We start from the raw sequence: 17083 nt of genomic DNA on the forward strand, positions 1-17083 counted from the left end.
GATGCTATCAATTAGGTTCATGAGAACATGATTTAAGTGGGATATATTTGGGGGGGGGGGAGAATAAAGTATTGTATTAATATTTCACTTGTGAACACTTTATTCTAGATGCAGTCTGATCAAGTACTAATTTTTACCAAGCACCAAAAGAAATTTTCCCTTGCATATATAGTACTCAACCTTTCAGGTTAGGCAGCTACATAGTTTCTTCTTGTGACAAGTAAAGCAGTGTGTGTTATGCTTCCCTGTTACATGAGTTTGCCAAGTCTGCAGGTGCAGTACAGGCAATCTGACCATGTGTAATAGGGCCAATGATCCTCAGAACCGTCTGGACTGCACATCAGCTGCTCTGGATGTATGCCATACTTCTGTTACTGCAGGAAATACAGGCATGCAGACACACTGGATGAGTTGCATGTCTGCAGTTATTAACCCTGGAAAAGAGGGTATCAAAGGAAGTTTCTGCTAGCAGGGCTATTACCGCAGCTTGCTTCACACTTGCCCTCTTTTTCATGGGTTCTTCTGACCTGGGCAGAATGAAGACCTCTGGTAGAGGCAGTCTGGTCCGAACCTCTGTATTTTCTGGAGGCATCCTGACCCTTCTGATCATAAACTTGGGCTTGTGAATGTGACTGTGAGGAAATAAGACCCTGGGAGAGATGGTAGCTGGAAATAAGGCTCCACTAACAAGACAGTCCATCCTGCTGCCTGTTCCCAGGTCCCTCAAGGGAAAGCAGACTAGTTGATGAATTGTTTTGACCTGTCAGGACAGTCCAGATGCCTTTGGTGAAAAGTTCTTGCTATCCTAGGCTTTAGCCATTTTAGGTAACTAGAACATGTAAGGTGTCTGCTTTTTAAAAATGTACATACCCTCCATCACTTCCATGATTAGCGACATCCTTTTGGATGTATGGAGAGCTGTTTGCTACTGGAATTAGTCTTTCTAGCTAGCCCTGCAAATCCAGGGTTTGTTGATTGTAGCCTTCTTTTATGAATGCATATTAGTAAAATGCAATAGAGATTATATAGAAAGTAACTGAACAGGATTCTTTTCAGGTTAAGGGGTGAGCTAAAGAGATGATAAAGTTATTGTTAAAAGAGAAGATATTAATGAAGTGCTCCAAGAATCAATCCTGAGCCTCAGTTTATTTAATATTTTCATTAGTGACCTTGGTACAAAAAATACATTTATGCTGATGAAACTTACTGCGGTAGCAAAAGTAGAAAGTATTGCCAATACAAAGGAGGATGAGCATATCATAGAGGAAGAATTATATGACTGTGATGACAGAATAGTATAAATGGAAGGAATGTAATAGTACTGAGTGCAAGGTCATTCATTTAAATACTAATAACAGGAATGTCTGCTGTAAGCTGAGAGCTCATTAACTGGAGATGACAGAGAAAGATCTGGTTACATTAGTTGCTCAGAGGATGACTATAAGCCATCATAATGATGGGACTGCAAAAAGGAGATAAATATGATCTTAGGATCCATCACGAGAGAGATTTCCAAGAGACACAAGGAAATATCCACTGAGGAATTCACTGGGTACAAAACTTTTAGAATGCTGTAGACAAATAATGGTGTTGACCCTTCAGAAGAACTAATTCAAGGCAGGAAAGGTAGAGACAGGCCTGTTAGGTCATATCATAGCATGGGAAGTCTGGCTAAAGAAGCATGGCCTGTTCAACTTAGTAAACGAAAGACTTAAGGGAGCTGTGGTCACTCACAGTAATCACATGGGGATGTTAAACAGTGAACTATATAAGTTAAAGGAACACAAAACCAAAATAAAATTTGTCTAGGAATGGAAATAAAAAGAAAGCTTTTTAACAATAATTTGCTGTCATTCAACTTCTGGAACATACTCCAAATAAAAATATTGGAGGTGTGAAACCTAATTGATTTTAGACAGAACATTATTGGTTTATAAAATGGATTATGTGATGATACATTAAATGAACCCAATATCCAGGAAATGCTTTCTAGTCCAGACTGGGCATTACCACATTCAGCAGAATTTTTAAATTAAGAAAAATCTAGCTGACTTTGGAGGAGGGCTGGGCTGTTATTTTCTAGCTGTGCAACATTGACTGTGATGGAGCCATGATCCTTATAGACTTGAATGTTTCTGTAATGCAAACACATCATGCAAAGATCAGCCAAAATGGAAAAATACTCAAATAGTATGTGATCATGTAAGTGAACGCTGTCGTGACATAGAGCTGTCTAGGGACTACAGGTGAACAGGCACAGACAACCCTTACCCATGTATTTTATTATCATATTAAGAATCCTTCTCTTTTGTTCCTGGAAGATATGGGAATGCTATTTGGTTTAAGTCTTCCTTGAAATTACATGGCATTTACCAATAGCTGCCATGCTATGGGATTTGGAATACCACATTATTTCCTTAATGAGGCGACGTTTTTCCTGGCTTAGTAATGTTTTCCTTTAAAAAAGCAGCATGACTTGGTATTAGAGACTGCAATGTGATCACAGCTGTCCATTGCTAGACATCCATGTGGGTAACGAACCCTTAATATTTGCCACACAATCCTGCCTGCATAGCAGTTTCAGACCCAAGTATTGAATATAACAAGCTCCTCTGGATGAGGCCTTTACCGTACTTGTCTTGGACACTGCCAGCAAGCACAAGGTCACAGGCTCTTGCGAGGTGCTGCTGAGCTCAAGCCAGGCACTCGCTCAGGTACTTCAGCCGAAGTTTGCTTTTATAATTGGCCTAAGCTTCAAAGTTGAGCATCTTTCAGGACTGAGCCCCGTGAATGGAAATTCTCATGTTCCAGTCTTTGCACACAGGCATTGAAGATCCCATGACACTTTATACAAAAGGAAGAACGTTAACCCCAGTGTCCTTGCCAAATGCTAACTTTGTTAATTACAGTCTGCTTTCTTTAATGCTCCTTGCAGTTTTAATTAGATATGGTATTATCCTCTTCCTGTACCACATTGTCACTGGTTATTCCCACTTAACTATTTGCTGTGTTAAAGGTTGTTAATCTTTTGTCCAAAGCTGGCTGCATTTTAGAAGCAGGAAAAATGGCTAATTATATACTGCTATTTTTACTGTGTGTGGGTTCACCCCTTACAAGCCACTTGCATCCAAATTCTCAGACACACATACATAAATATGTGTATCATGTATGGAAAGACTGGAATTGATGTGAGTTACCAGGACTTCTCAGAACAACACAGGTGTGAACCAATATAGCTCACAACACCTGCAGGATAAATAGATTATTTCCTGGGACTTATGAATTTTCATACCCAAGTGTACATGTTTCCACGTCTCAAATGATCTCATTTGAGTCACCATCCCTGGAAGTATTTAAAAGATGTGTAGATGCGGCACTTAGGGACATGGTTTAGTGGATGTGGTGGTGTTGGGTTGATGGTTGGACTCGATGATCTTAGAGGTCTTTTCCAACCTTAATGATTCTATGATTCTAAACCAAAAGCAAGAACATGCTTTTGACGCAGTGTAATCAACTGGAGTTTTAAAGTGCTTTGGGATTCATCAGGTTTGACAGTGCTATATAATTGTAAGATCATCATTGTATAAATATCATATAATTATGCCATTGTAAATGATTTGTACTTTTAGTGAGATTGCATTGGATTTTTGTAAGATTATGTCAATGTATATATTTATCTTGTAATTTAGAACTGGAAGCTATTTGAAGCCTCAGTACTGCAGAAACTTTCCCCGCTGACATGACATTGTAAGAAATAAATTACATTATGGTGTAGAGTTTTAGTGCATATCCAAACAACTAGATGTATTTTGACACACAATTTCTATAATATATTGTGATATATATTTTAATTTTATAATTTAAAGATGTTATTTCCCAGATGTCTACATTTCTAAAAGAACTTCCTGCTTTGACAGATGAAAAAGTATCTTTCCTCATGTTGTATAAAAATTGACCAATTTCTATTTTAAGATTGTTCTCAGTGTTCAGTAACATTAGCAAGGAAATTCCTTGGGATTTTCCATGTTTGATATCAATGCAGGGCAAATACAGGTAGAGAGTTTCAACAAAATAGTTTGATATATTTTTTACTTTGTATTTTTAAAACTCCTCCATAATCAGAAATGTGAATATTCGTCAAGAAAGATCCAGTCTGATTTGCTTTGTTTTTCTTATGTGATTTTTAAAACAAGAGTTTATTTGGAAATTTTCACATTAGGAGCACAGTGTGTTTCATGAAGGAAGGTACATGTGGAAGGCCTGCAACAGTCACCCCAGGTTTCCTTTGGAGTCAATAAGAAGAAACAGAGGTGATTCGGTTCACTCTAAGTGTCCAAGACAGATCAGATTAATCACCTCCTATTTCTTCTCCTGATCCTGAATCCTGACATTGAGAGTTATTCCTCACACACTAATTCATAGCAGATTTTTCCATGTGTCACCATTTCTGTACGAACACAGCGACTGTCAAAGGTAGTCTAATTTACTGGTGCTTTATATCCACTTTGCCCTACTGTAAGTGTGAAAATGCTGTGCTGGCTAAATGAGAATGAAGATGGTGTCCAAGGGAGATCACCAGTGGCTCTGTCCACAGACAAGCCACTTACCCATTGTAGTGGCCATTACAACGTACTTGAGATTTCTACTAAGTGCACAGGAAGAAAGAGGCAGTTGATAGTGAGATTGGCACAACTGCTTTTGTACTGAGCAGAACCACCCAGACAAATGCTGAAGGGAGACAGCAAACCTAGGTCTGGAAGGGTTGTAGGTATGAAGAAAAGAAACTTTTTTTGTGTGCTGTTTTTACAGCCAGATGAGTAAGCTGTTTGTTCTGTTATCCAATCCTTCAGTGCACTGACTGAGATGATGACAGACTTAAAGAGGTAAAACCTGCCGTTCTCTATTCCCCAAGAGTACCCTACCTGTGGGTTATTAAAAATGGTCATATTTGTCACACCTGTGAATGTTTCAATCAGAAAGACAGATTCTGCAGCCCAGAAATTAGTGTTTTCAGATAGGTAAATGAGTGAGAATTTTGTAGGCTCTCTGTGACAGTGCTGTTGAACAGGGTTATCCTCTGATGTCCAAGTTCTGGAGAATAATTTAGGACAGTTAGCACTAGACCAAAGTTTCTCTTTAATGGAGTGGCAGAATGCTGGTTTTGACACTCTTAGTGATTAACACATATATGAATCATTCTAATTAGCAAGGCTATAGGATTGTAGCCGTCAGTAGATGAATGACTTGGGTTTGGGTTTCATTTTCATCATCTCCGCATGGAGTTATGACTCTGCTTTCCTAATGAGTGATAAAAATTGCCAAATGATGAGGGGAAAAATGCTGGAGACCATCTGTGTGAAACAAAGATGGTATGGGACATCTGGGAAAATGTTTCATGCCTTTCACTGCTCGATGGACGCATTAGTGCAGTCAGACATAAACCATGGACAGATACTCGCTTGCAGCCCTGGCTGTGTGGAATGACACTGCCCCAGCGGTTCTGCTGATGGAAGGAGGCATATGAACTCTTATCACTCCAGACAATGGCAGCTGAGTTAGATGGAAGTACCTTCATCAACTGTGTAATCAAATCCAGCTGAAATGCCTACCTTTGGCTTTAAGTTGAGTTTACTCACCCTCTTTTGAACCCTCACACACTTCTGAACTTTCAGGTGTGTCAGTATTATTTTTTCATTATCAGCTAAGCTGGCCGTCGATGATCTTTTCTCTTGGATTTGGGCCTTGTTGTTTGAATTCACACCTTTGTGAATAGACTATAGAAATTTAACTATATTTCAAGGATAAAGATGAATTACTGCCTGAAAATTAGAAGTAATCATTGATGTATCTCATGTGTGTGTGTCAAACTGTGGTTTACAATTCTGATTTTTTCATGAATGGTATTCATAATCTTATAAATTAAAAAGGTTACCACCAGTTTCGTGCAAGTTATTGAACTCACATGCACAGCTGTGTGAAATATGTAAAATATGATAGATATGCATTTCTCATTTGTTAGATTATTTATTAGATTATATTATTTTCAGTGATTACTATTTCCTAGCATTTCACAAAAACAGTAGCCTAAACCACACAACAGCCTTATCCAAAGTCCACTGGAATAAGTGTAGGAGTCACGGTGACTCTCAATTTTTTATACAGGCACTAAATATGAAAATTCTGTTTTCATATCATTTCAATAAGCCAAATTCATTTACATGAATGTAGGAAGTCATTAAATATGTGTTGAGTTAATATGAGTTCACTCTTGTAATATAGTTATACTATCCCTGGAACAAAGAAAATGCAAAGTTAAAGCTGCAGTGAATTCTGTAATACTTGTCAGTTTACCACTCAGGAATGAAACAAAGGTGCTTAACGTGCGAATGCGCTTAGCGTTCAAATCCTGCATATTAAACATAGCTTGTTCTTGAGTAATACTCAACTGAATTCCAAACATTCTTTAAAAATGTATTTTCATTGAAAGATCAAATATGTAAGCAGATTTTCAAAACTGACTTAGTGTTGTGATTTCTAATGATATTTAAGAATTGCCAGTTCTCCTAAGTAATAAACTTCTACAAATTACTTTAAAAATGAGCATGTTTTTTATGTATATTTAAAAAGAATCCTGATTGCTTCATTTCATTGTGGGTTGTACAATTCTCAGATAATTTAATAAAGTTATTAGCTAATTTGGTAAAATTATAATTTAAAAATAAAACTTTTTATAATTTCAGATTTAATATAAAAATATAGCAAGCATGGAACAATTTCACACTAAGCAAGTCATTGGGAAAGTGTCTCCATTCAGAATAACTTGTGGTGAAGCTCACAGTCTCTACAAGAAGAGAAATGATCAGAGTCTAAAAAAAGCTGGTTCCCAGCAGAACTATGCTTGGTGTCTTGGTGACCTGCCTGAAAAATTCCAGGGTGTTTCAAGATCCATGGGTGCAGATCTGTAAAAACATGTTTTCTTGTCTATGAAAAACAATTTTCTTAAATAACTCCTTATGTTCTTTGATGATTTTCTGTCTCAAGTCAGTAGTTTTAGTCACAATTTTCCTCACTTTTTTCACCCACTTTTTCCTCGTTTTTGTTTCTTGGCCAGCTGGACCCAAACTCAATGTCTGAGTCCTGTATGTTGGCCCCAAAAGGAAAAAAAAATTGTCTGCACAAACTTTGTATGCATGGTAAAATGAAAAAAAAAATGTTCCTCTCATCACCTTAGAAGGCAATTTTGTGAACCTGGACTCGGACTCTTTTTATACAGCTGTTTTCACATGAACATACAGAAATATATAAGATAATGACCAATGCTGAAAGGTTGGTTATATGGTCATAGAAACTGAGCGAAGCCTGAACTGTTCTTTACTAAACTTCTACATATTTTACAGTTATCTCAGATATGTAAAATTATTCAAGTAAAAGTAATATTTGGGTAATTATCTGGAATCCATAGAAACATACTTTATCTTTACTTCTCTTTAAGTGCATTCTATGAGTTTATTTAAATACTGTTATATTATATTTTGGAAAGTAATAAGGATAATGGTATATATGATCATATATGTTACGCATGTTATAACCATTAGGTTATCTGGTCTGTCCTGACAACAGCACAGTTTCTTTCCTTAAAGCATATTCTTTGATGTTTTGTCCACTCCAATTTTAACTATCACATCTAACTGGGTCACTGAATCTTTATACTGTTAAACCAGGCACAGTATGAAGTACCAATTCAGAGTTTAGTGATGTGGTTAAAAAATCACTGGGGAGTAGGTCAAAACCAGCAAGGTTTTTTTTACTTTCAACCTAATTCATGTTTGAAGTGCGGTTGTGGTAATCCTGTTATTGGAAAATAGTATATAGAAGTAATTAAGAAGCAGGTACTGGGGGCCATATCCTGCCATCACTCTGCATCTGAAACCCACACAAACGGCACTTAGAAGGCTGCTTGTGGAACAGTGGCAGACAGTGACCCTTCACTTTCAATTTTACTTGATACTACATAACGGCAAACTTTCCCTTTAGACACATATACACAGCTCCTTCTAAAGAACACCAGACTCATATTCAAAGAAGTTTGCTCTTTGAATTATGTTTTTTTAAATCTTTTAAGTCTTTAACTTATTTTTTTTTCTTATTCTTCTTTCCTCCCCTACCCCTCAAGCTATCTAGCAGCATTTTGGATATATATAACAGTGACCAGGGAATGGCACCAGCTAATATGGGTCTCACAAACGCTTCTTGCCCAGCTAACCTACCAGTAAAAAGGGAACTCACAGGTAAAAGAACTCTGAGATTTTAGTATTTTATAATTTCAGAAGTGATGGTGTTTCTCTTAAAAGCTGAGTAAATCTTACCCATGAAATAAATGTCCATAATTAAATTCCTGAGAATTTTGCAGTTTGTAGTTTCACTTAAGGAAGAGAACAAAGACCAAGGAGAAATGTTTTCTTTCTGTTCTCCTCTTTAGCAATTCAGAAACCGTGTTTGCCCCCTGTTTTTTATGAAATCATGCTTCTAATAAACCTAATTATTTTAGGAAACAGAGTGGATTCTTCCACATGTTGGCTCCTGATCAACAGTATAAATAAATTATCATCCATTAAATTTGTTCCAGGGTAGAACAAATGTTTCTTTTGAAACCTTACAATAAAGCTATTCAAGGTAAAGCTATATTAGTGGATTAACAACTTTAAAAGTTACATTCAATTAATCCAAAGAATGCTAACAACCATGTACAGTTTATTAGTGTCACTCAGAGGAAACAGTAAGTTTGTTCAATATCTTGCAAATCTGATTAACTCTTGCATTATGGGATATACAAATCCATATTCACATTAGTGTATTATAAGTTTTATCCTGATGTAAAATACAGAAAATTGGAGAAAAATGCCCCTCCATAGCATTTCTATGTTCTTAAATAAAAAATGTGCATTAAAAAAATCTTAAGCAACCTGCTAGTGTTGCTAAAAAATTTAGTACTGGTAGAATATAGATTTGCTTATGATCCTGTTTAATAATAAAAAGAGCAATGAAGTAAAAAGACTAGAAGGCTGCTCTTTGTGACAAGAGGCCATTTTGAAAAGGTGAAAGGAGTACTGGAATTGCAACTTAAGGACTGTTTTAATAAATGTTACTTTCTGTCAGAAGCAGATACACGAGCAATGGCAAAGGAGAGACAAAAAAAGGATAACCACAATCTCAGTAAGTATATGTTCATCTTCCATCTCATTAAATGGAATGTATGGGGAATGCAGAAATAATATACATTTGCTACCACGTCTCTGCTTTTCTAGATCAGCATCTTACCAGAGCAATCAAATTGAACTCAGTCTGCAAACACAGCCAACCACACAGCTTTCTTCCCTGAAATTAGTCTTTGATTTTTGTCTTTCAAAACACTTAGCAAATTGTAATGAATTTTTCCATATCATCTCCTGCTACTATGTTTTTATTCTACAGTTGCACATGTATCCTGCACACTTTACTTGATGTTGTCTCTAAGAATTACAGTGCAAAACAGACAAGAAAGGAGGCAGACGATGAAAAAACCAACAGTGAAAATCCAGAGTCTTCACACCCTCCTTACTGAAGCACCCAAGTGAGAGGCTGTATCTCTCTATGGGTGATGGGAAGGAAAAAAAAAATTGCAGAGGATATCAGTCAACTTCTAAACGCTAGTTAAGCCCTTAAAGTTGTGGAAATTGTGTGTCACAAAAGGAGAGCAGGGCAGGACTGGGTGAGACTCACGGTGCTCTGACTCTGCTCTGATACGCAAGCCCCCTAACCTCTGTAGGCTGGGATACACTTCTGTTTCCTTTATGGAGAACAGTGCAGCCATGTACAGATGTTAGGCATTTCAGTTCTAGAGGAATAGTCTTCTGTAGTTTAGGCTTAGAACATAGTGAAAATCATAGTTCAGTGTCTAAATATTAAACCTATTAAAATAAGCAACAATTTGGTTTATCCAGAATTTAAAAAAAAATCATTTTTATAGCTGAAAGAAGATTGCCTATAAAATTTCTCCCTCTAAAGAGTAATTTGAAACAAAAAACCTGAAGGATTCTTTTTGGAAGTGTTGAATAAAGCAATTACATTTTCCAGTTCTCCCTTCCACTTTTTCCAGCAGAAATAGTCTGGGAGTTGGACTTGACGATCCTTGACTCCCTTCCAACTTGAGATATTCTATGATTCTATGAATTTAAACTTAAATTGGTAATTAGTTAATAGTCATTATTTATACCTTTGTTGTCTTATTTATATCTTTGCTGTCTGGCTATTCCATTAATCTTAGAGGGATTTATGGCTTTACTTGCATGAAATTACGTACCTGGAAGTATATGTCCACTGGTACAATGTGCTAGCAACCACTGTGGACAACTTTCTGCTACTTAGACTTTCCAGAAGGCATCCTTATTTCTGTCTGTATGTTTTTGTGGATTACAGATAGACCATATAGATTTTTAGGCCTGTTGCTAGCACGTCTTTGAAGTGCCAGTGCAGCTGCTCCTTGTCTTGTTTGGGCAGGAATGGAGAGTTTTTCCTGGACTGGGAAAGGTGGGGGGTGGGAGTTGTCTGGAACTCCGAGAAGGGAAAAGACAGGCACATGCATACATTAGAGACGGCAGGACTTGCCTCCATCGTTTATTTTGGCTCTGAGATCATCCTTCCTGAACACAGAAGACATGTCTGAGAACTGTCCCTCACCACTGGCAACTGAGCTGAAGGCTGTATGCCAGGATGATAGCACACAGACATGCAACACCTCTTCTGGTTTGGCTCCAGGTGTATACTTCAGAGCTCAAAGTCTCTCTGGAGATAGCTCTACCATCCGATGACTTGGACATATTAATGCATTACATATAAAGGCTTTATTAATTTGTTTTACTCTTTTATGAGTACCATTTTTTTTAGAGATTATCTGAAAAAGCAGGTTTTGAAATCTGATTTTTAAAAACGTTCATGTTTCAGGTTAAATTAAGGTCCACATTTTACAGAAATGTTCTTGTACCTCCTCATACCAAGGAAGAACTAGAAAAACATTCCTTTTGAAAGACTGGATCCTCAATGAAACCATGAAAAGGGATTCAGGTCTAAGAATGGAACCTCTTCTTGTAACAGCAAGAGTTTAAAATATTACTAAATGTATATTGGTTTTGCTTTTGAGTTGTTTTATTTTTCTTTTTTTTCAAAGAATTAAGGGTGTAATGTTTGTTTGCTATATGGTCATCCTGTCCATGTAGTTTAAAAATTAATTTTCTGTTTTGGCTTTGGTGTAATTTAGTACTTGGAATATTATTGATAACTCAGGATACCACTGGAACAGCAACAGACATAAATCAAGAAAATTCTATTGAAACACTATTCCAAGCTTCAAAATTTCCCCCCTAATTCACTAGCATAATCATTTGGAGTTTATTTTCAGGAAAAACTACAGAAATAGAAAGAAAAAGAATATTGTAAGTGTCCACTTGTAAACAAAATTTTTTCTTTGCCTTGTTTTATAGCCAATGTTTAGTTGACTACTTTTTGATGAGTCTCTTGCAGAGCTTTTCCACACTGTAAATATTAATTAAACAACAGCTATTATGCCATATGACTGTATAGTTAATGCACATTCTTTAACTTCTTGCCCTGCCATTATTTTGCCAACATAACTGAAATACATCCTTTAAATTGCTCAGTTGCTATGCGCTTACGTACACTGTGTTCTCCTACAAGATCCAGCACATTCATGCCAATGGGATGCAAGGGATTACTTAACAGTACACCCAGGAGGATTATAACCCTGTCTCCTGAATATGTGAATCAGGACTACAAACTTGAGATGCTTTAATCTGTTGAGTGAAATTCCTCTTTCTAGAGAGAGTAAGACAAGATAATACATCTCAGCAAGGCAGAGCACTTCACCAGGGTGAATAACACCTAGGGAGTTCCCTGAGCTGGAATCAACTAAGGAGGAAATAGCTGGCTGCTGCACAAACCTAAGAGCCTCACACAGACAGGAAGAAAAAAAAACCTTTATGTATTGGAGGAAATAAGGAACTAAAAGTGATCTATGTAGTGAGGCTGAGACTGAAAGCGGTATGCTCGTATAGCTCTGAGAAGGCTGAAGTCAGTCTAGGAAGACCCACCGGGCTTCCCTTGACTGTGCACTTCTAATTTAGCTCTACCAGGCTCGAAGGAATGGCTTTTTGCACTTACAGTCAAAATTAGGACATCAAACTGCAAGTGTATGTCTCCATACATGGATGAGGGGAGCATGTATCCATGTTCTAGGCTGCCCTACACTGATCAGCTCTGGTCTGACAAATTATAGTGGCATTAGCATATCAAGCCCAAGGTAAGGTCTTCCAAGAAGCAAGGGATAACAGAAAAGGCTCAATACAATGCTAGTGATGTACCAAAGCTGAATCCTGTCCATTCAGTGAGGTTTGGATTGAGTCAAAGTACAACATGGAGGAAGTGAACAAAAGTGCAAGTTCACGCCAGTGGAACATCACTGCTGGTTTCTGACAGTTAGCAGTACCACAACAGGTACACTCCTACAGCATTTGTCCTTCCTCCTCAGAACATTTTTTTCTGGTAGAAAAAGAACTTTTTGCCATTTGTACAGGTTTTCCACATTGTCTTGCAGTCTTGTCATAACTAGGCTACCCAGGAGATGGGTATATACAAGAAATCCCCCAAAGCGATGACATGTCCTTCGGGCCTATCCACTAGAAAATGAGAGATTTCTGCATGTAAAAGCAGCTGGAGAAAAACTAGTGAGAAAGCAAAAAGGCATTCTCTCTAAATTAGTGAAATGGGAAGCAGGAAGGTGACAGACCCTTTGTGCAGAGAAGGGGCACACACAGAGAGGGGGAACTAATTTTAAGAGGCTTATCTTGTCTTTTTTTCTTTCTAACTAAACTGCAAGTAAACCAAGATACCGTACATAGTTTGTCTTAGGAGAAGCATAAATTTAAATACAGAATATTTTTTTTTATTGTTTAAATGAGTTTTTTGTTCATTTTCTGTGTGTTTTAAAAGTTATCATAAATACACTTGTGCTGTCCATCCTCGAAGGAAACACATGTGCTGGGGATGAACTGTTTCTGGTACACAGTCTTTCTCAGTTTCAGTGAAGGGATATGGTTGCAGTTATGTCCTCTCTGTGGTTTGCAATGCTGATAACAGTAGATAAGGGATAACAAAGCTGTTAACCACAATCCGTAGCAGGAGTTGTGACAAAATATGAAGCGCTGGATGCATTGTCTTGTGTCTCTGTTGAAGTCATCAGCAAACTCCACTAAGCTGAAAACTCTGTTGTGTGGGAGCAGGGTGGAGAAAGGGTACACAAACATCAGAAAAAAAAGAAGTGTTCGCTCACATTTAGACAATAGGTGTGAATATTTCATTCTCTAGGAGTCTAGTTGTAAATGGGGGAGAAACCTACAGGCAGGGTAAGATACAGAGATGGTACTAGTCACAGAGTTTGTCCTGAGAGTAAGTCAGAGACAGGTATGAGATCATGTTGGGACTTCTACTTGATGAAGAAATTTTCTGTACATTGACTGACTTGTTTTTAACTAATTAAAATGTTTTATGTTGAATTTCTCCAAGAATATTTCTCCATAAAAATAGTAACTGTTTCTTTTTAACAGTTGAGAGAAGAAGAAGGTATAATATTAATTACCGAATCAAGGAGCTTGGCACACTCATCCCCAAGTCTAATGATCCGTGAGTTCAACAGCCTTTCCTATAATAATGTTTATAGTTTAAATACAGGGGGGGAAAAAAAGACAGTTGCATATACTGGCTATAGGATTGAGTAATGGGATAGAAAATCTTCCATACTGGGTCACTGGCTCAGATCAGGCTGTTAAAGTAGCAAACATTTGACAGATTTTTGGTGCCTGTTGGGAAAACTTATGTGAAAGGATTATAAAATGAAAGCAATTCCAGGGTGTTTAAGAGACACTGCCATAGCAAGGAAAAAATCCAAAAAACCCAAACAAAACCAAAAAGAAGACAAAAAGTAGATAAGCCAAACAACACAAATTCCAGCGCTCTGTCCCTGGAAGCAATTGTGTGGTGTCTCTGGAGAAGGAAGGAGTGATGCTTTTAGCCCTTGCCATGGGCCCTCTAGTGGGATAAAACAAAATGCATGTTGTCACTGTCTGCCCTTTGCCTAAGAAAAAAAAATCAGCTTAAGAGTCTGTAGACTGAGCATTTTTCAGAAGTCCTCCACTCAGCGCAGGGAAAACAACAGTCCTAAAATGCAAGGATAAAAATAATAATTGCTATAATTGCTATAATAATAGCATTTTATACTAATGCATATACTTACAGTAACACAAAATGCATATTGCTTAAACTATACCTGCATTCCCTTAAATCTTATATTTGTCATCGATATGAAAAAAGCCGCCTTGGTAGGAAAGCCTATTGCAGGATTAGCAATAACAATTCAGTGTGATATTTACTGCTGAACTTTAGCTTTAGATTTCTCATGTCACTCAGGGAAGCCTTAAGACCATGCACGAGCATGATTGTGACTCACATAAAATTGATTATACAGATTTTGTCTTTATCATTTGCATGTCAATACAGACCTGCATGATACTTCAAATGAAAACATTTATTGATATTTCAGCTTTTTTTTTTCTTAGGACTAAGAAACTTTTGATTATATTAAGGATTTCTATAACAATATAAAGCTGTGTGAGACTGTCATAAGTACAAGGTTGGCATAACAAGCCACTTGGAGTGAAATCACCACAGAGAAAGTTAACATACCGCATCCATTTTAGAGAATTCATGAACGCACTCCTTCTACAACATCTACCCAAGATTAGATAAATGGGCATGTTCTTGTTATTAATATAGAATTAGGTATTACAGCTGAGTTAAAATAAGAAGTGCTTTAAGTACCTAAATAAAATTTTGGCCACATGTGATCTGTTGCAAACACAGACTGGTAGAAGAGTTTTAATGTTGCTGGTGCATCTTTCAGTATTTAAGAACATTTGGGCAAATAATTGAAAGATTTCTCAGAAAAACAGTGGATGGCACTGTTGGTTTGCAGCTATAAAGCAATAATGGAAGCAAGTTATACTGCAATTATAAATGGGCATGAGGTACAAATTCCAGTTGCAATTTTTGATTGCCTACAGAGGTGTTTCAGTTACATGTTTTGGTTTGGATTCAGGTCTAGTTTATGGACTTATTCAAAACATTAATACCTAGAGCAATCTCTTAAGCTCTTCTTAAAATGAATGATCTGGACCTGTAATTTTGCTCCAGTAAGTGGATGATGGATTTTACCCACAGATTTTGGTGGTGTTGCCTGATGAAAACGTTTCAGGTATAGATCCTGAAGACATCGCCTTTTCTTGTTTTAGCCTGCAAACCCATGACTGAGTTCAATGGTGTGACAGCCCCAAAGTGGCTTATGTTTACAAAAGCATGAGGTGAACTTAAGTGTCTCACGTTCTGAGGACTGCTGTCTTCAAAAGACTAGTAATCAGTACTCCTTTTGAAAATAGGCCTATTTAAAAGCTTTTAAGTTGGTGTTAAGAAAAAAGAGGCATCAAGAGGTGCAGGATGCTTTTGAAAAACTAGGTTATAACATAACTTTGCTATAGCTTGGTGCCAAGTTAAATTAATACAAAGAAGCGCAAACACTTTTTTTTTATACTTGTAGGTGGAAATACATTAATTTGACCATGTTGTTTTGTTGGCTGAGCAGATCAAAATTATTATTTCTTTCTGGTATGGTCCTGTGTTGCCAAATCATAACTCTGCGTCCTTACCCTCTCTTTCAGTTCTTGCTTTTTCCTTCATAACACCTTACTGTGCCCCCAATCTGCCCTCTTCTTCTTTGAAAGAAAGAGATGTATCATCTCTTACAATACTTTATCTGTAATATTTTATCACACATAGCATTTTCACCTCATATATTGATTTTAGAAGATTCTTCTTATAGTGGGAACTTAACTGTAAGAGGAGAAACATTACTCATGTTTGGACTAATGACAGTGAAGCAAATCAGCCTTTGCATTGAAGAGCAAATACTACTATAACTAAGCCATTGTGGTTAGCGTGCCTGTCCCAGATGGCTTGCTTCAAGAAGATTACATTCAGACTCAGGAACAGAAAAGGACATTTTTGATGCTATTTGGAAACCTTTTATGATTTATATTTCTTAGAAGTGGTGTGTGAGGTTTTTATTTCACTTTTGTTTTGTTAGTTATATAATGAACTTGTTTGGCTCCTGCAGAGCTTCCGCAGGGACTTTCTTTTGAGTGGCTTAAACCTCTATTCTTTTCACTTTTTTTTTTTTAAATTTAATGATGAAAAGTGTGGATTACATTGCTTAAATGAATGGGTGTATCACTTCATCAGCATTAGAAAATGGAGATAAGTATAAGTTGCAAAGAACTTCAACTCTTTTGTTTAATTTTCAATGCTTAGATATCCAAGTGGTAGGTGATTCAGAAATGCAAAACAGTTATACAGAATAATTCAAAAATAGAATTAAAAAAGGCCCAAAATATCCAGTCATATTTTGCTGAAAAAAGTCATAACCTGCTCCTTTAAATATACCTACCTTTCCATTCATGGTTCCTTTGTGTTCAGCCTTTCAGAACCCAGTTTTAGGTGGTTTACAGGACTTCACATTGTGATAGAGTCTGGAAATGCCTACACAAGAACTGTTTTATGGTAGCTGGACAAAAATTGCTAGAAATACTAAGAAAAAAAATCTTTCCTTTAAGAATTCTAGTCGTTTTACAGAACCGGGATGTTAAGAGAACACTGAAGATTTGGGTAGAAGTAACGGGTTGCTCTCCCTCTCCCTCTGCTCTCTACAGCTGCCTGTGCCTGACCTTCTGTCTGTTGTCTGTGGACAGACCTGCTAACGGCCAGCATGGCCACGTTTATTGTAAAGGAAAAGCTTGTGTACACTCATGCTATTATAAAATGGAAACTTGCTGCCCCTTTCAGGAGAATACACTTTGTAATTGTGCAGGTCATCAAAACAAGTACAAAGTCCTTCAAAGTATTTCTTTGAGCAAGCATAGTTTAAAGC

General features: G+C 37.1%; 1 protein-coding gene across 1 annotated transcript in view; it reads left to right on the top strand.

Moving 5' to 3' along the window:
* The window catches only part of TFEC (transcription factor EC), a 36667-nt gene that overhangs the window by 13131 nt on the left and 6453 nt on the right, over positions 1–17083 (top strand). The window contains exons 4-7 of the mRNA XM_009324110.1: positions 4913–4924; positions 8174–8288; positions 9157–9213; positions 13656–13731. Coding sequence (XP_009322385.1) covers positions 4913–4924; positions 8174–8288; positions 9157–9213; positions 13656–13731 — 260 coding nt within the window. The remainder of the gene's footprint in view (positions 1–4912; positions 4925–8173; positions 8289–9156; positions 9214–13655; positions 13732–17083) is intronic.

Source organism: Pygoscelis adeliae, unplaced genomic scaffold (genome assembly GCF_000699105.1).
Source record: "Pygoscelis adeliae isolate BGI_AS28 unplaced genomic scaffold, ASM69910v1 Scaffold24, whole genome shotgun sequence".
Classification (NCBI taxonomy): Eukaryota; Metazoa; Chordata; class Aves; order Sphenisciformes; family Spheniscidae; genus Pygoscelis; species Pygoscelis adeliae.